Source organism: Sprattus sprattus (genome assembly GCF_963457725.1).
Source record: "Sprattus sprattus genome assembly, chromosome: 7".
NCBI classification, from domain to species: domain Eukaryota; kingdom Metazoa; phylum Chordata; class Actinopteri; order Clupeiformes; family Clupeidae; genus Sprattus; species Sprattus sprattus.
In genome coordinates this window covers 22,685,369-22,705,301 of record NC_137926.1, presented here as the reverse complement: position 1 = coordinate 22,705,301, position 19,933 = coordinate 22,685,369, and the positions used below count along the sequence as shown (strand labels likewise).

The following is a 19,933-nucleotide window of genomic DNA, read 5'->3' as shown; positions in this document are numbered from 1 at the left end:
AGTGTGATTCACCCAAAATTATGCAGTGAGTGCAGTGAGTTTATAAATGAAAGATAAAGATATAAATGGTGGTAATGCCAAATATAGTACTTGGTAATGAGGAACGAGCTTCAAGGGGGCAGATGTTCAACATTACACATTTTTACTGACATAATGCCATATATGAAATTAGGCTTAAAGCAATAATTGAACTTGTTTGTGCTCTGTGTAGTCATAGAAAAGAAAACGAAAATGGGCAAGACAAGAAGTTCAACAGAACTGTTGTGTCTTCATTGGGCTGCATTTGTGAATGTGTGTCACAATGAAACAAAACAAATGTGCGAGCACCCGCAAAAGGTACACTGCTTCAGGGACAGAGGCACAAGCATATCAATAAGCCATATATCAATTAGCTTTGATTAGGCTTCAAAATCACAATTCTTGAGAGGCGAAGTACGCCCCAGAGTATTCATCCTTGGAAGAGCGCAGCTGTGGCGTGAACAGCCACTCACAATAAATCACTTTTTGCAGTCTAAAAATTTGCCAGCTCAGCCACTAAGAGGAAATGACATCAGTGTTTGCAGCTCCGCCCGCAGCAGATGGAGACATGGGCTGGAGAATGAGGCCGAGTGGCTCCTCCCTGTTGGCCACTGGGTAACACATGGAGCAGTCAAAACTGAGAATCCAGTCAGATGAGCCCATAGTTACTCACTGAACTAGAGGCATGGTAGCCATCTCTAGGTCTCAAAGTTATCAAAGCCTAAACTCAACGAGGTGTACGTAGGCCTTTTCAGCAGATTACACCCACAAAAAGCTCTGTTGTTTACATTAAGATGTGTGTGGGTGTGTCATTTGTTTGTGCATATTTATTTGTGTGTGTGTGACAGAGATACTGGGATTATTGCTTCGTGCTGGATTGGTGCTAGAATTTCATTCCACCTAGGCAAGATCACGTATGTTTGTATAATGTCTGAGATGGACCCCATTGCAGGATGATTGCATTGCAGACTGCAACAATATCACATGCTGTCTGCAATGCTGAAACTCCTCTCTGAAGCTCATTTCACCCACCAGCACTAAATCTTTTACCCCTCCTTTCTTTTGCCCATGCCATTAATGGTAATCTCCACAAACACTGCCGCTATTCAGAAAATCTCAGATGAGACCACTTGGAAGAGAAGGTTTGCATTGGATGACAATCAGTCTCATTCTTTGCACAGGGTTCGTGCGCACTAAACCAACAGGATGTTTTACTCCCTAGAACACCCTCTGATATATAGAGATTTTCTCCAGTGATGTTGATGATGAAAGATTAGAGGGATGTATTACTTTCTCTCTGGTAATCTGGGCAGACGTGAATTTTGCCATTGTGGTTTGGTGAGCTTAGACCGTGTCATGGGGGGAGTACAAGAGGATGGGGGGGGGGGGGGGGGGGTTTCGATGGGGAGGGATTTCTGTGAACGGGTTATGTAAGCAAATTGTCCCTGCAGTCTGTCTGTGTGTGTGTGTTCATGTATGTGTGTGTGTGTGTGTGTGTGTGTGTGTGTGTGTGAGAGAGAGAAAAAGAGAGAGAGAGCAAGACAGGTTTAGCTGTTGAAGAGTATGAGACCTAGGAAATGACAAAAAAAAAGCAGACCACAGAGAGGAAGGCAGAGGTACAGAGATCTTATGGTCAGGGCAGGGAGAACAGTACTCCTGGGAATGTTGAGCTGCTCTGGAATGTTGATGGATAGAATTACTTTGGATAGAATTACAGGATTTCTTTAGTGTTATGCGGTTTTATAGAGAGTAAGATAGATAAGGCAGGGATGGACAACTGTACTTGAGTGTTGTCTCCTCAAACTCCTTGTTCATCATCATCTTCATCTTTTGCAATTAAAAAAAAACCTTGCTCATCATCATTGTTACCATCACCATCATCTTTGAAGGATATATATCGGTGCAATACATTCCTTTTTTAAAGCACTGCATGAGTTTCTGAGACACTGCTAATTAGAAGCATATAGCTTCCACACAGATCCTCAGATTCTCTGCCTACATTCAGCTTTCATTTTCCTAAAATATCTGTATTCAGCAAAGGTGAGGCAGAGCACAATTCAGCTTAAAGCGTGCAAAGCATGCTTACCCCACATATGACCTCTCAGATAGACTATTGTCTTGCTTTTTTTATACCAAATCTGACACTTCTGATGTTTCTCATCAGCAAAACCAGGTCAGAAATGAGGATTGGAAAATGATGTGAGGTGAAAAACAACAGTGTTTGGCCATACATTTTTTTGTTTTACTTCAAGTAAAACATGAGGTTAGACTTCAGTTCTATTTGTGAAGACATACTCTGTGCTGGACTGAAGTTCAGGATGAATTTATGTTATTTCATCCTAGCTTGGAGGAACATTTAGAAGATCATATTAGTACAACTGTTATCTTTTTGAAGGATTAACTTTTTGAAAAAATAAAGCATGATATGAGCCTAAATGGAAACTCAAGTTTGTTGTAATTCAGCCAGAGGGTAAGTATTATAACAGTAGGCGCATTAGAAGAAGGCTGTTTGTGCTGACTGACTTGTATTGAGTATGCCACGCTGTTTTGCCTCTCACCAATTCCATTATCCACTTTTCCAAACACATCGATGTTTAATTTTACAAACAGTATATTGCAACCTTGATTCTTTTCCAGACTTGTCTTTTAAGAGGCTTCCTATCCATCTCAGCAGGCGGAAGCTGGTGGATTAGTATTTGAGTTGGCCCACTTGCAAATAAATGAGTACTATATGTAATTAATTTTAGAACAGTTATGAATTGATTTGCATTTGATCGCGAGAAATAAGTATTTGATCCCCTAGCAAAATATTACTTGGTGGAGTCACCCTTGTTGGCAAGCACAGACGTCAGATGTTTCTTATAGTTGGTCACCAGGTTTACACACATCTCAGGAGGGATTTTGGTCAACTTCTCTTTGCAGATCCTCACCAAATCCTTAAGGTTGCACGGCTGTCGCTTGGCAACGTGAAGCTTCAGCTCCCTCCACTGAATTTCTATGGGTTTAAGGACAGGAGAGATCTTGCGTGGAGTCCCAGACCGAGGGCGATTGACAGTTGTTTGGTGTTGCTTCCATTTGCAAATAACAGTTGTCTGCTTCTCACCAAGCTGCTTGCCGATGGTTTTATAGCCCATTCCAGCCTTGTGCAGGTCTACAATATTATCTCTGACGTCCTTGGAGAACTCTTTGGTCTTGCCCATGGTGGTGGTTGAAGGTGTGAAGTATGATTCTTTGGACAGGTTTCTTTTATACACGTCGTCAGTTGAGATCAGGTCTATCTTGTAAGGCCCAATGAGGACTGATCGGTGCGCCTAACTGGTCTGTGGGCACATAACTGGTCTGTGGGAGCCAGAATTTTTGCTGTTTGGTAGGGGTTCAAATACTTATTTCCCTTGATCAAATGCAAATCAATTCATAACTGTTGACAGTTTTCTGGATGTTTTTTGTTGATATTCTGTCTCTCACTGTTAAAATAGACCTACCATTACAATTATAGATCACGCATTTCTTTGCAAGTGGGCAAAATACTTATTTCCCCCACTGTACCTGTAAGGAAGGCAGTGAAGCATATGTGTTCCGTAAGAAACAAGCACTTGATCCATGTGTGAGCTAATAGGTGGAAGTCAGGAACTACCATTCTCCAACAGAGAGAAGACTATCCCTGACGTCTGCCTGTGTTACCACAGCTACAGTCGGTCATTACTGAAGATCCAATGCAATTTATCTGTGTATTCAAGCATTTAAATGCATTTTGCACTCGGCACAATTGTATGTTGACTGTTAGATTTGTTTACTTTGAAAATGTACCTACTGAAATAAGCTTTTTTTAAACTATGTGGAAAGTTCTCAGTTTTCTTAAGTTAAGCTACTATTCTGATGTTTTCTGCACAGCACAATGACAGTGGGGGATCAAAGCTAACTACAGACTGCAGACCATCATGACATAATTCTATAATGGCAATGTATAAGGAATATTTCTATTGATAGAGTATGACAGTGCTGGAGGTATGAAATGAAAGTGACAAGTTATGTCACAGCACCACACTGCACGCTGTGTAATTGGATCACAAAACACTTGCCAGTTCTTGTGGATGTGGCAGTGAGCTGATAGGGGATATTTTGCAAGTCATTGTGGTCTGACTGCTTGGAGTGGACCAAGATCAGCCGACGCTGAGAAATGTTGAAGACCTATAAAGCCCCCTTCAGTGTTCCCTTCTACGTGATGTCCTTAACTTTGGCATGTTGCAACCTTCCTTTTCCCATTTTAAACAGGCTTTCGTTTTAGCTCGCTTTACAGATTGTGCTGAAATGGTTGTGTATTACCAAAAGACTATACTTTTTGCACCTTTGCACTGCACTGCACTTTCCCCTCTAGCGATTTAGCATACCGTTTTGAATGTTGTGCCCTAGCCACAAGTCTTACAAGCCGGCAGAAACAACACATCTTAAGAAATCATATGAAATAGATGACAAGGGTGACTTTTGTTCTTCATTTCAAACAAAAGGCCTTTATTGACTACTCAGCCAGTGCAGGGCTGCTCAACTAATCCTCCACAGCCAGCCTGTGAGATGCCCACAGAGTGACCGCATACCCGTCCGCTTCATACCTGGTGGTCTGTGGGTGTCTTCCCTTTCTTCAGATTTCAAACGACCTAAATGACACATCCATCACAAAGTAAAGGACCACAAATCACCATTTCCTGCTTTAAAAAAAAGTAGGGTATTGAACACATAGGTCAAGATAGCGGTGTGGACGTTGCCAATCCAAAAGTGACTGAAACAGCTCCATGAAGCGCACATTTCTATATGAATATACACCACAGAGGGATCCAGGTTTAAACAGAGGGTGGGATTGACAATCTCAAAGTGAAGTTCAGAATGCAGGTGAAGGAAAAACTGTGGTTCAACCACTCCCTCTGGTGGTAGCACTTTGAAATAACCAGACTGGAATTTGTTCAGCCCAGAGCTTGTGGTCACATGGTTTTCACATTTTGTTGCTTGCCTTGCATTGCACAATATGTTTGGGTACATCAGGACAGGTTATTAAGTAACATGGGGAAATTTTCAGGGCTGTGGCGCTGTTTCTGTTTCTGAAAGCCTACTCGGACGTGGAGGGAGTCTCCAGAACAAACAGTGTGGCATACCTGTCAATGTAATCTAAGACAGGAATAAGAGCATCCAACCCATACATAAAGCTTTAAACAAAAGTGATTCATGTTTATGTTCTATATAGTATATATGTATAAACATATAGAATGGGGAACAGAAGTGTTACATTTCCTGTGGTGCTTCACCGCTCCTTTTAGAAACTCAACATTGGGGGAAAAACAAACCCCAGTGCAGTAAACTCAAATAATAGTTCAATAGCCCAACATGTCTCTTGATGTATATACAAAGATTCACTGTAAAGTTACTTTACATTACAAAGGAAACACAGGACCCAGATATCCACACAGCAAAGCCAGTTTGACCATAGTAATTTCAGCCAAACAGCATAAAATAAAACAACCTCAGGGTACATTAAATTATATAACAAATATGTACAGAACAAGACATTTGCCACTTGGACTGTGCATATCAGCAACATTCAAAAAAGTGTTGTTTTGTTTTCAGTTCACCATAAATGTGACTGAGTCACAGGGTGCAGTGGGAGAACATTGTGCTTGAGGTGGTCACGGTGCTTTGTGAATGCTGATTGTGAACTCAATAAAGACAGAGGAGCAACACTTCCACAACAACAATGGCACCCTGTAGGTCGCAGTCATCTGATCTTTAACCCAAATCATGAAAAAAAGACAACGCATACTGGGTCCTTCTGCAAAAGTAAAAATTTTAAGCTCTTCTCTAAAAGAAAAAAAGGGATTACTGTTTTTTTTGTTTAGTGAGTTTGTATGCAGGAGTGTGTGTGTGTGTGTGTGTGTGTGTGTGTGTGTGGGTGCGCGTGCTTTACGAGAGTGTTAAGGTGCTCGAGTCTAGTTCCTCATCCCAGCAGGAGGCCGGACAAAGCATTCAGGTCACGCATGTAAGGGTGTTCGCTGAGGATGCGGTCGATGTGTGGCTTCTGGTCAGGGAAGATGTCATAGAGCTGTTTCTTGAGCTCTGACGTCTCCGAGGCCGAGCGCTGCGGAGGGGGGGCGTTGGAGGGCGAGGGTGAGGGCTGCGGGGGTTTCCAGCCTGGGGGCCCTGAGTGGGGCCAGAGAGACGTGTGCCTGGGCTGGGGGGGGCTGGGCTGCTGGAGAGGCTTCACATAGCCAGGGGGGTTGGCCAAGATGTTTGACTTCTGATGTGTAGGGGTAGGAGGCCTGGGTCTTGAGCAGAGGAAAAGTGGAAGAGACAGAGAAGGAGAGAGAAAGACAAAGAGAGAGTGAGATGGAGAGAAAGAGAAAGGTAAATGTATTGCCATTATTGCCATTATTACCATTATTGACGTGATGATCCAAAAGGCTAACATGGTGCAATGTCTCTGCAGTAAGGGTGGAGATTACCAGTGACCTCGACACTTGATTTAAATCACTGTTCATGGGTCACATCTAGATAAGATCACACATCCTCAATATACTGAGATTCTATGATATGCAGGGATTTTTATGCACTTTCACTGTCTTTTATAAAAACACACACCTGCTCTGTTTGCATAAGAAAACTTCCACATGGGGCCCATGCTTTCCCAAAGGGTCATCTGGGATCATGAAGTGGTCCTCCACAAAGGTGAAAGGCAGGAGTCTGCAGCAGTGACAGCATTCACATTTTTCAGACATGTTCATCCACACCAACATACAATATGCACAATGGACATGTTTAGAGATTGCACCACCTCATCAGAACTTATGGTTTATGAGAAATGGTATCTTACTGACTGACCGGTATTGACGTTGGTGTTGCGAACACTGTGCTTGACCAGCTATGCTTAACGAAACATGGTCATGTTCCACTGACACGACTCACCTGTCTTTAATGATTTTCCGCCATGCCTCTGAGGTGCTCACAAATTCCCGCAGGTTGTCGTTTGTGACGATGACCCCGTCCGTTTTCTCGGCCAGGTGGAGCAGAAACCTGTAAGAGGAAAGTCAGTCTGTGGCGTCTCTTACAGGTAAAAACTGGCACTTTCTTACTTCCTCATCTCAATTGCAGAGGAACCCTTATTGGGTCTGATTCTATCTTATGAGATGTGAGGCTGAGTATGCCTGATCTGATATTGTGTGATGTGAGGCTGAGTACGCCTGATCTGATCTTGTATGATGTGAGGCTGAGTACGCCTGATCTGATCTTGTATGATGTGAGGCTGAGTACGCCTGATCTGATCTTGTGTGATTTGAGGCTGAGTACGCCTGATCTGATCTTGTATGATGTGAGGCTGAGTACGCCTGATCTGATCTTGTGTGATTTGAGGCTGAGTACGCCTGATCTGATCTTGTATGATGTGAGGCTGAGTACGCCTGATGTGATCTTGTGTGATGTGAGGCTGAGTACGCCTGATCTGATCTTGTATGATTTGAGGCTGAGTACGCCTGATCTGATCTTGTGTGATTTGAGGCTGAGTATGCCTGATCTGATCTTGTGTGATGTGAGGCTGAGTACGCCTGATCTGATCTTGTGTGATGTGAGTCGATGTCGGCGTCGGGTCGTACCGATCGTCGTGGGATGAAATGCGCTGTCCACACACTTCCCGGGACGGGGTGAAGGAGAGAAGCCGCAGGTCTTCCAGCTGGCCCAGGAAGTGTTGTTCTGCGAGATAGAGGCATATGAGACCACGTACTTAGAGTGGCACAGCGCACACTCAGCCTTTCCTAAATACTGCAACATAACACTGGTACAGCTATGGGATTGCTGCATTGTAGTTTCTGTGATACACACCCAGTTCTAAGGGTGTGAGCCACAACCTGGCCCTACAAGATGTAGGGTCTGGAGGCACTGGCTAGTTCCTTTCATCACTTATGATTTCTCCACTGTATCTTAAAACCTGTGGGAAGTAGTCACTGATTGCTGTATTTTATTCGTATTGCATAAGTCATATTGACGGAAGGAATGGGGTGGTTGTTTTCGTCATCCTTGAGAAAAGTGTGCGCACACTCCCTGTTCTTCATATCTCTGTAACTCTGTTTAAAAGACACTGCCTGTGAGATAATTTATCAGATTCTCAGACTGCTTGCTGTTCACTTGTGTGATTCTGATCCTTCTGCAGAAGACTCATAAATGTATTACTAATATCAAATTATAAGACTGACCGGACATCAAACTGGTTATTATCAGATTTCCACCACATTTTCATATTTATTGATAATATGCAAACAACAAAAATGAAGTGGCTAGGTGGAAAATTATATGTAAAAGTCAAGAACTTACAATGGAATACAGTTAATTAGCTAAATATCTTTCATAATGACCATAAACAATTATATACTGTACTGTAGGCTGTTTCACAACTGTACAAATAATTGCTTCTAATTTAATACATTTAACATGTTCTTCTGTCACAGTCATCCTTTAACCTATCTTTGATCTTACTGCTCATGCCTTGTTGTCAGTCAGCAGACTGGCTGGACCGGTATTCCCAAATATTTTCCAGGGCAGAAATCTATCAGAGTCTCTGAACAATGAATCTCTGAACAAGAGTTGTAGTGGGGAGGGTTTGAGATTTTCTGCTGCTTTGGTTAAAAGAAGTACATGAGTAATCCTAAAGCATCAGATTTCTACAGGGTTTGGAAGGGTTACCGTCGAAATAGCACCTGGATTTCGGTTTTTGTCAGGCTCCAATGTTAAATAATATAATGTCTGTAGTTATGTTCTTTGTTTTTTACCTTTTCTAAGTTTTAAGTCTTGCTCTGGATTCTACTGTTCTTACCACACTTCAGTGCCATAGGACTACATCAACCATAATTCCCAAGCTAGCCTAGGAGCTCACCCGTGATGTTGGGGTCTCTTTTCTGCCTCCACTGGGGGACAAACACGGTGATCTCTCGATGGCCTCTCCTCCAGAAGTGCTCCACGGCAATGGCTATACCACGACAGGAGAAGATACGGTGGTTGCCATGGCTGTAGAGGTCAAAAGAAAAGTCAACATACACTCAGCTCCCAGCTAGTCACCAGATCATTCAAGTGACAATATGTTCATACTTCAGCAACTGTTCACAGCAAAAGTGTAACTTTAATTCAATTAAAAACAAATGGAAGTTGAATTCACTGTATACTTCATATTAGTGCATCATAAACTTTACACAGTATCTTAAGGAACTATGAGAATCCTGTCTTTTTAATGTAAATAAAAAGTGTGCTTGGTTTCTCTGGCTTTTATGGCTCTTTCCCGTCTGCTGAATGTTCTGCCACCTGAAATCAGTGTAAAGCAATAGTAACCTTGGGCATAGTGGCACTAAAGGATATAATTCTAGCATGACTGTGAAAAAAATAAGTACAAGTATAAGTAGCCTACAACTTCAAAATAACTACAGTGAACACTCATTCTAAGTCACTATGCTAAACTTCGCAACAGTCTTTGTCCTTTGCTTTAATCAAACTGAGCCGAATTTACATCAGAAATCCCATCAGAAGCTTCTAGAAAGTCCACAGGCAGAGCACAGGTCAATGTGGAGACAGAAAGTACTGTTAGGGAAAGCGTTGGCCTCTGCCCTGGAGTGTTTCACACAAACGCCTCTTAGGAAGAGGATTAATCTCAAACTCAAGCTCAGCGGGACACTGCAAAAGCAAGGGACAGGCCCCTTGGTGAAGTCCAGCACAGCTGCGGCAGTCTCACCATGACCTGAAACCATGACCTTAGGGCCGCATTCTCCACTCGTCTTAACTCGCACGGCCACGGCACACGTCTGTCAAACAGGGCCGCGCAAAGGGCCGAGACCGCAGAAAAAAAAATCCCCTCTTCACACACGCACCTCGTCCCTATCAACAGGACATCCAGAACATCCGAGTCAATAGATAAACACTCTGTTGCCAAGATGAACAGATAGGGTCAATAAGAGCTTGAGGAAAAGTACCAGGAACGACACGCAAGCCCGACTGCTTTGGACTACGAGCTCTTGACTTTTGGCATTATCAGCAAGAAGAATCTATGAATTTTTTAATATCACCTTCATTAAGCAGATCACCAACCTGGCTTTTAGAATTGAAAAGTTGTTATCATACCCACTTAGCAACTGCAATAGCAACTGCCTGGCAACAACAACAACACTACAATGACAGGCCTCATTGAGATGGTGTGGTAACACTAGGTCTCCGGGAACTTCCCTCTGTCAGAGAGAAAGTGATTTCAAACAGGAAGTGTTACTAAGTCCACCGCCACTGACGTTGATAGTAAAATAACCCATCTGGAAATGTAAATAAGTTATATGCAAAAAAAAAGACCCTTAAAAAACTCCTGAAAAAAAAAACAAGTACAGAACTCTCCCTTGCCCAGTCTTCGAGGTTCATCTTTGATGGAATTAATGACATACAAAACCTCACACAAACACACTCTCCCCTGCACGCACATATTCTCACATCCGCAGGCACGCCATGTCTTTGTGTGGTGCACCACACGTGGTCCTGAGCAGTGACCCTCTGCAGTCTGGATGAAGCAATACGTCACACCAGAGCAGCAGTGACAGCCACCATTCAGTTGTTGTTGTCGTCCTCACAGACGACAGTTGAGATGACACAGCTTGCATATCCCCTAACAAACCTATCATTGGCTTTAGCCACTCGCATTACCTCAGTCTCTTCAAATCATATCAAGTTTTAGCTTACAGGTGATTTCTTGTATCTTTATTCAGTCAACAAGAACACAAGCCATTGCTAGCGTTGTTTGCTCAGCATTGTCCTCGATCAACCATTCTACCAGCCAATCAATCACTCAGTCAATAAGTAAGGGATAACGGCCGACGAGCTGTCCAGTTATACGAAGTTAATGGACGCTGCGGGGCAAAGAACACCACGACGCGGAGCGGAGTGGTGTTGCTCCGCAGAAGTCCATTAACTTTGTATAACTGGACAGCTCGGAGGCCGTTATCCCGCTTATCTACCGTTTACAACATCCAAAAAGTTTTTTATTTTTATTATTATTATTATTTAGAATTTCCTTTATCTTTAGGAAATTTAATATGCATAATAACCTGATGAATTCTTGATTTGAAGCCTAGTGCTCCCGTTCGAGAAAGTAGGGAGAAAGTAGTGCGTGGAACTGGACCTTTGGTTTCCCTGGGCGTTGCTGCAAAGTGACACTCATGAGCTCACCTCTGTAAAGTAAACGGACACACGGACACAGGTATTGTTCATAAGGTTTTACTATTTACAGTTGAACTCCACGTTTCCGTTGATGGTGAAGTTGGACAGAGCAACAGGGAGGTCTAGTTTAGTAATTTTGGTTGAAGGCTCACAATCGAGCCGGCTAGTTAGCCGTGTGAGCTACCATCTGTTTCAATAGTTTTTTTTTCTAAGCGCTAACAGCCGCCTACAAATAATATTTGAGACTGTCAGTTAAGAATTCCTATACTCTGCAACATTCGTGTAGAACATAAACAACTAACCGAGTAAATTTAGACATATATAAAGTCGTGTAGATAGCTTAATTGACATAAAACATTGCCCACTAACTTGTCCCAACACGCCGCCATCTTGGTTCAAATTATCCTAGCTGTCAAAAAATAATATAAAATGAATTATCGCCCTCTGGAACGAAATACTGTTTTCTGATTGGCTAATGGGGTGTACAATAAGTTCGTATAGATGGACACCTTGGACATAGTCCCAGTAGAAAAGTTAAATCGCCGTTCCATATCAATGCTCTTGAATGGTTACCATTGACAACCAACGTAACGTTTTTTTTCTTCAAAAAACGCACTACTTTCTCTAACGGGAGCACTAGGCTTCAAATCAAGAATTCATCAGGTTATTATGCATATTAAGTTTCCTAAAGATAAAGGAAATTCTAAATAATAATAATAATAAAAACATTTTTGGATGTTGTAAACGGGAGATAAGCGGGATAACGGCCTCTGAGCTGTCCAGTTCTACAAAGATAATGGACTTCGCGGCACAACACCACTCCGCTGCGAACACCTGGAGTTCATTCAGTCAATCAGTTCTGTTGGGACTCCACCTGAGCTGTAACCTTCTCCGACCACCAGGAATGCAATAAAAACTCCTGGACCAAGGTCCTGCTGCACTGAGTCAATAGCTGGGTACATCCAACTTTTTAACGTGAATTTTGACCAATCGAGTGGCGACGCTCGATATTCACATTCAAATCTAAGATAAACAACAAATGTATTTGTTGGAAGAGGTTAGATTAGCGCCCAATTTGCATAGGATATATTGTGACTAAGGTTGATGGAAGTTTATTCGCATTAAATTGCATTTCTTGCAATTTTATTAGGTGTTTCCGGTTAGTTTTCCTGACAACATTAAGTTTTGAACCTCACAGTTGTTCACAGCTCCTCTCTTGATTAAATCTGCATAACACAGTGGATGCAAATGACTGTGAGTGATCATTTTTTCTGGCTACTATTGACTGACCACCTCCATTGTCTCAACTCTACACAGAAGCTCTCTAAACACTTGAGCTCAATCAAGTACTATTTGCTTCTATGTTCTATCACTTTATCTTCTTTATCTCTTTCTATGACATGATGCACTACAGGAAGACTTTGACATTGTCATGGATTTTGATATTGTCACACTGACATGGCCGACTTAATTTTAAAATGATACGGACTAGGAGCTGAAGAGTTCACATTTTGAGTACTGTTGCACGCCAGGCCAAGTTCAGTAGCTGCAGTTAGTACTTTGGTGACTAGGTACCTGAAGAGTTTGCTCTCAGTTCCTGGAAGGCCAGTGACAAAAGGGTTTGTTCAGCGAGAACTAAACCTGCCACCTCTACACACCCCCACACTCTCCTCTGCCTTGCTTAGTCTACTCAAAATGAGAGTGACCTCCAGGAAAGCCCCTTGTGGCGAGGCGAGGGGGCGAAGAAGGGTTCAGGGAGGGGGTTTGGGGAAGACAATGGAAGAACGAAACAGAAATGTGATGAAAGACATTGGGGTGTCGGGGCTCTAGAGAAACATGAAACGTGTAAATGAGCGTTGAGTGAAGAGTCCCTAAATTCACCACCAAGAGTGCAACCCACGCACTGCACCAGGGCTCACATAAAAAAAAACACTGTAACACGGATGTGCATGTGCGCACACACACAGGTATAATCAAAACAACCGTAGATTAGGCTACACTCTTTAAGTCTAGCAGAAAATGCCCTTCTAGGAAGTAATTCAAAAGTGAAGTTTGCACTTACTAGTATTGTCATTAAATAAAAAGGCTTCTTAAGCCAACATTTGTTTTGATTTCTTAACCACATAGATGTTTCAAGTTTTAAAGCTTATCAGTGCAGCTGCAATGTAAGTACAGGCTACGACAAATCCCATGGAGGGTGGGAAGGATGAAACTTACGCCATGGCCACGTTACTGCCATCTATGATCACGTGTCGGAGGTCTGACCGGCCTGGTTCGTCCTGCAACACCAACCGGTAAGGAGTCCGCAGGGACTGCTGGAATCGAGACACCCCTGTGAGTGGGGCAGATTTCGAGAGGGCGGAAGGCTCTGCACGGACCGGGGGCATTCGTCCGGCAATAGTCTGGTAGGAACAGCTAGGCCGGGTGTCCGGCACGAGTGGTGGACACTGCGAGGAGCTGCGCAGAGCAGTCACACTCTCCACCCTCATTGGCCCCATGGTCTGCGAACCTCCCCGAGAAAGGTAGTCCAGCTTTGGCTCGGAGGACAGGTCGAAGCGGCCTATAGTCCTGGCCTTGGGCCCTTGGGTCGTCTCCATCAGCTCATCGCTCTCGTCATCTATGCAGATGATCTCGTACACGGGGTTTTGCGCAGTAGCGCCACTCTTCTTTAGTGATGCTCCCTGCTGGGTGAGCAGATTACCACCAGTGGGCCTGATGTTCTCTTTGGCCTTAATATCTGGCATGGCTCTGACCAACATTTTGTCCTTGTCTCTGGGCTTACAGGATAACGTGGAGGAGGAAGATGACGATGATGACGATGATGATGAAGAAGAAGAAGAAGAAGAAGAAGGGTCCGAAGTACGGGAGGTGTGTGGGGCAGCCCCCTGCTGGTGACTCTTGTCGCGTTGGCTCTCCTCGACAATACGCTCCAGCAAGAGGAAGGTGTCCTCAGTCTGGCCTGTTTCCCTGACAACGCGCTCCACTACGTCCTGCTGGTAGCCCATGGTGCGGAAGAAGTTGACGAGGCAGCGCAGGTTGGTCTCAGGGCTTACCATCTCCGCATCGACTGGCACGCTCTCAGATAAGTCTAGTAACGCCGCGCCAAGTTTGGCCACTGGGGTTTTGGCACGCGTTTGGCTAGCCTCACGTGGCCTTGGGCCTTGAGCTTGCCTCTCTGTCTCCGTCTCCACACCAAGCTCCTCTTCCCTCCGCTCCAGTGAGTACTGCCGTTTGGTGTTGCGTTGTTCGCTCTCCGACGATCGCCGCTTGTGCGTAGGTCTTCCGTTGGTCAGCTGCCCCATCCCATCTTGCCCTGCCACCTGGTCCTCAAAGCTGGCGTCCAGGATGCGATGGGACAGCTCAGTGACGGGCGTGCTCGCCTGGGAGCGGTCCTGCTCCAGCTCGACTGTGGGTGAAGGCCCAGGGCCTCCAGCTGGGATGACTAGTGTGGGGCTCTGCGCCAATCCCAGCAGCTCTTCCTTTAGGGCGCTGGGCAGTAACAGCAGCTCCATGGCGTACTTGTCCGTGCGCTCCTCCACGAACGTCTTGAAGGCGCGTTTGACGGCTGGCTCGCGTTCCCCGGGTAGGCTTCGCTTCTCGTGGAAGAGTGCCACAAACTGCTGCACGCGGCTTTGGGCCATGACAACCGCCTCGGCCTGGCCCTGCACCCGCAGCCGACCTGGCTCAAGCGGCACCACTTCGGCACTGGTGTCGCGCAGCAGCCGCTCCAGGAAGAGGCCACGGGCACCGGCGAAGATGCAGTGCATGTCCACTGGGTAGCGCTCTTCCTTCTGCAGTTCTGGGTCACACAGACCCTTCAGATACTCCTGCCAACACAGCACCAGGACAACATCAGCAAAATTGTCATTCAAGCAATATACTAACTAGCTGAACAGCACGATTAAATAGATTTATAAAAAGCGCTTTATTTCACAATAGAGGGCCAGAATTTTCATTCGGTCAGAGAAAACTGGCTAAGAGGCCTCAGTGGAGAATAGAAGGCCAGCAACTAGCATAAGCAGACCAAAGGTTTCCCCTGCAACACCTTGATTTCGCTAACGCTTACACAAATTCGTGTTTCAGATCAGGTGTCAGTGCATCATAAAAAGATGCCAGCTTTCTGGTTAAAATCCAAGTGCAGCCTCTCTAGCGAGATGACAAGAAGACCTTAAAATCACACTAAATCAGCTGTTACTGCAAAGAGGAAGAGATTTTCAGTTGAAAATGGAAGTTTACATACACTTTACCCAAATACATTTAAACTCAGTTTTTCACAATTCCTGAAATGTTTCCCCCGACAGCTACAATCATTGATTTATTACTTTAAGAATGTGAAATGCCAGAATAATAGTAGAGAGAATGATTAATTTCAGCTTTCATTTCTTTCAACACATTCCCAGTGGGTCAGAAGTGTACATACACTTGGTTAGTAAAGCAGTGCCTTTCAATTGTAAACTTGGGTGAAACAGTTTGTGTAGCCTTCCCCAAGCTTTTTTAGTGTGTTGCTCCTGAGAGAACTAGTGTAACTGAGTCTGGTTTGTAGGCCTCCTTGCTCCCATACCCTTTCTGCCCACATTTTTTTTATTGGATTGAGGTCAGGGCTTTGGATTGCCACTCCAATACCTTGACTTTGTTGTCCTTAAGCAATTTAGCATGTTTGGGGTCATGGTCCATTCAGAAGACCTATTTGCGATGAAGCTTAAACTTCCTGGCTGATGTATTGAGATGTTGCTTCAATATATACACATTATTTTCCTCCTTCAAGAAAGACATATTTTTTGTTAAGTGTACCAGTCCCTCCTGCAGCAAAGAAGCTCATTGATGCTGCCACCCCTGTGCTTCACAGTTGGGATGGTGTTCTTCAGCTTGCCAGTCTCCTACTTTTCCCTCCAAACATAACGATGATCATTATTGCCAAACAGTTACATTTTTGTTTCATCAGACCAGTGGACATTTTACCAAAAAGTAAGAACTTTGTCCCCATTTGCAGTAGCAAACCATAGTCAAGCCTTTCAATGAAGGCTATGGGGCAGTGGCTTCTTCCTTCCTGAGCGTGAGCGGCCTATCAGGTTGTGTCGATATAGGACTAATTTGACTGTGGATAAAGATACTTTTGTACCTCTTTCCTCCAGCATCTTCACAATGTCCTTTAATTGTTGTTCTGGGATTGATCAGCCTTTTTCATGCCAAAGTGCCTTAATGTCTAGGAGACAGAACGCATCTCCTTCCTGAGCGGTATGCCAATTGCGTGGTCCCATGGTGTGTATACTATTAGATGAGCGTGGTACCTTCAGGTGTTTGGAAATTGTTTCCAAGGATGAACCAGGCTTGTGGTGGTCAACAACTGTTTTTCCGAGGACTCTACTGATTTCTTTTGATTTTCCCATAATATCAAGCAAAATGGCACTGATTTTGAAGGAAGGCCTTAAAATACACCTCCAGTTCAAAGGATATAAATTAGCCAGCTTCTAAAGCTATGGCCTAATTTTCTGGAATTATCCAAGCTGTCTAAAAGTACTACAACTGTTGTAAAAATGACTTGTGCCAAGCACATGTCCTAACCAATTTGCCAAAACTTAAGTTTGTTAATATGAACTATGTGGAGTGGTTTAAAAATGTGTTTTAATGAATGACCTCAACCTAAGTGTATGTAAACATCCGACTTTAGGTATGAATATAAACTACTAAAAAACAAGAATACATCACCTGCTTCTTCTGGTCACATACTGCACATAGCCTACTACGTATAAATATATTGTGTCCAAATTCTTGACTAAATTAATTGAGCTGAGCTAGACCTGAACTAGTCTTAGGTCCTGTCGCTAGGTATGATCCGCTTCCTAATGTTGGGCCCGAAACCGAGCTTGTTTAACTTGACAAGCGTCACATTGAGTAAGGGGAACGACCTGGCAGAGTAGTCGGGGTATTGGGGTTTCCATTCCAGTCCTGCCCAGAAGGACCTGCTGGAGATTCCAGTACAGTTTTACTGGCACCGGCGATGACAAATTTCGCCTTTCAGACGTACTCATGCTGAAGTAAACAAGCACGAGCGGTCACGTGCAGTCATAAACATCTTAAGGTCGGGGGTAATGTCAGGTCAGATGTGCTTCAATGTGAACGGAGGAGCTGAGGGTGTTTCCCCTCTGTCCGTGAACGGGAAACACGAAAGAAATGCCATGGGTGTATGCGAACCAATAGCTTAATTGCGACAGACGTTGAAGTCACAAAAGTAACTGCACAACTGATACCGAACTTTTTTCACTCTGCACTGCCAGTGTTACGAAGTAACAGCTGTTCAGTCGAAGTACTAGCCACTTAGCTACATGTTCAGTTTTAGGACATCACTGGCTTATTAATACGGGTAATTTCCTATTAACGTTACGTCCTGTGATGAACTATCCGTGATTAATGTTACGGTGGCGTGGCCAGCAGGTACAGTGCTGTGCAGCGAGTAAACCTCACTCTAACAGACGCTACTACATACTCTACAACCTAATGGGGTTTAGCCTCATTGCTAGCACGCCAACCAGCCTCCCGAGCCCGAGGTTGAGAGTTCAAGACTTCTGCGGAACCGTGCTTGTCTATAAACTCAGTTACCATGAACACTTGTAAATCAATATATGACAACTTAAATACCTAGTTTCTCTTTCGGTAACTGCGGACGTAGATTTACATTAGGTATAGTTTAATAATCTTCTCGGTCCTCACTTCCCAAAATAGCTAAACGTTACCAATGTTACAATGGCACAATAATAATAACAACCAAAAAACGGATAACTTGAGCTATCTAGTTAAGAATACTAGCTGAATGTATATGCTATGTTTGCCATTTTCCAGAATGATGTTGCTGTCTCGGTAGGCGAGGTCGTTCATAATGTATTTAGATAGCAAGGTAACTGACCAACTAGCTAACGTTTCCAAGCCACTCTAACATGGTGAATCCAGTTACTGTAGCTGCTAATATGACAGTCAGCTAGCCATTTCTCTACTGTGTTACCAACCTCAATACAAAGTTATCACCAACGCTGTAGCATATCCATAACACTGTATGGTGTTGAATTAATCACTTGACAAACAATATGAATATAAGTTACTGTTACAATGCTCCACTTTACCTTTGCCTTCAGAACATTTTCGCTCTTCCCCATTAGCTTCAACCAGATTTGCCTCGATGTTTTACTTCCGTGAGCTCCCGTATGGTCAAGGAGTCCTATAATGGTAAAAGCTACTCGGAAAACCTGCTCCACTCTGGGCTTTGCGCACTTTAGCTCAGCTTGCTTGTCTTCGGGTACGGTGAACTCGTCTATTGTCAACGCCTCTTGTTGTTGCCTGTCAGCGGGAGGAGACACTCTGTTTCCCAGAGGCTCTGTACAAGTTAGCTCGGTGGTTCGCTTCATGCCGTTGAGGGGCCGCGTTGTTGACATTATGTTGTTGGACACAAATTTCAGTCTTTAAAGACTACATAGTTTCTCATCATGCAATCTAGTGAATTAATCGTTTTCCTCTTCATGGTTATCCTTTACGTGTCTTCAGTGTGTCTTCACTGTGTTTAACATCGTCGCTTTAAAGCTTAACAACAACAACTTCCATGTATCTGGCCCCAACGAACGAGAGCATTGTCGCTACCGGGAAGTTCCACTGACGTCATCAACGCCCGACACGGATGGGGGCAGGCCGTACCCAAAAGAGCTGCACCCAAAGATTTTCACTGTGTCATAGATAGGAAAGGCGCTCTTCTAAAATATATAATTGGGAGATAAATAAAACAATCACTCTTTCTAATTATATGCATTGCACCGAGTCCAGCATCATTTAGTCAGCTGCCCTCTGCTGGTCATATAGCGGAGTTATGTGAAGATAAAAGGCGATTTCCCTATAGGCGTCCATTAAAAAAAGGGATTTCTTCTCATTAAGTTTATGTTTTTCATATGCCATATATATGTGTCTTTCGTGTACCTGCAGTTGACAAGAAATGGACCTCCCCCATATGAAATTGACCTGTCTTCTCACCACTGAAGATCCTCATGTTTTTGGTGTGGTGAACATGGAGCAGTTTTGCAGGACAAGTGTCAAGTAAGGTCAGGCAGAGAAGGCCTACGTGCAGTTCGTATCTACAGGTGCAGGCTGCCAAGGGCCGCCAAGTATTCAAGGAGGGGTCTCTGCATAGGGGAGCCAGATGCACAGTCAAAGAACTAAAAAAAAAAGGTTCTCAGTCACCCACACACAGACACACACACATGCACACAGCCACCATTGTAGCTTGATTGTTCTCTCCTTTGTATGTCTTGGAATGTTCCAAGTAACAAGTGAGCAGAATATTCTGATTGTCTTAGCTTTGATAATTGTTTAGTTTTCGATTGGAAAGCATAATGTTAAAACAACAGGAATTGTAGTGTATTAAAACCCAGTGCACTGAGAGTTAAGTAGAGATGCTCTATGGATCCCCTCCTCAGTTGATTGGAACACTGGAAGATCTTCAGCTCATGGCATTCAGTTGTCTGCCTCTTATTGAAAGAGCAGCTTCAAGATTGGAAGAAACTAGTTTGCTGCAACATGTAGTTGGTGCCGCTACATTAGAATGTAGAGTGTGGTTAGTTAGTAATTTCCTGTTTATTTATCTACGGATAATCTGTGTGTCTTTGCAAGTGCTTGTAAACACACACACAAACACACACACACACCCCCATCACTTTCTTCTCCAAAG

At 43.8% G+C, this 19,933-nt stretch overlaps 1 protein-coding gene across 1 annotated transcript; it reads right to left on the bottom strand.

Moving 5' to 3' along the window:
• Nucleotides 1-4,615: 4,615 nt before the first annotated feature.
• Nucleotides 4,616-18,799, bottom strand: n4bp1 (nedd4 binding protein 1). The gene is made up of 7 exons (XM_080841499.1): nucleotides 18,345-18,799; nucleotides 13,447-15,056; nucleotides 8,921-9,051; nucleotides 7,647-7,743; nucleotides 6,964-7,071; nucleotides 6,640-6,741; nucleotides 4,616-6,326 (listed from the first exon to the last, which is right to left on the bottom strand). The coding sequence occupies exons 1-7, from the start codon at nucleotides 18,651-18,653 to the stop codon at nucleotides 5,999-6,001; spliced, it is 2,685 nt and encodes an 894-aa protein (XP_080697625.1). The 5' UTR covers nucleotides 18,654-18,799; the 3' UTR covers nucleotides 4,616-5,998.
• Nucleotides 18,800-19,933: the final 1,134 nt, after the last annotated feature.

Coding starts and splice junctions, on each gene's coding strand:
- n4bp1 (XM_080841499.1), bottom strand. CDS start 18,653: ATGTCAACAACGCGGCCCCTCAACGGCATGAAGCGAACCACCGAGCTA. Junction 15,057..18,344: donor AAAATGTTCTGAAGGCAAAG/GTAAAGTGGAGC, acceptor CTGTGTTGGCAG/GAGTATCTGAAGGGTCTGTG. Junction 6,742..6,963: donor CGGAAAATCATTAAAGACAG/GTGAGTCGTGTC, acceptor TCACTGCTGCAG/ACTCCTGCCTTTCACCTTTG.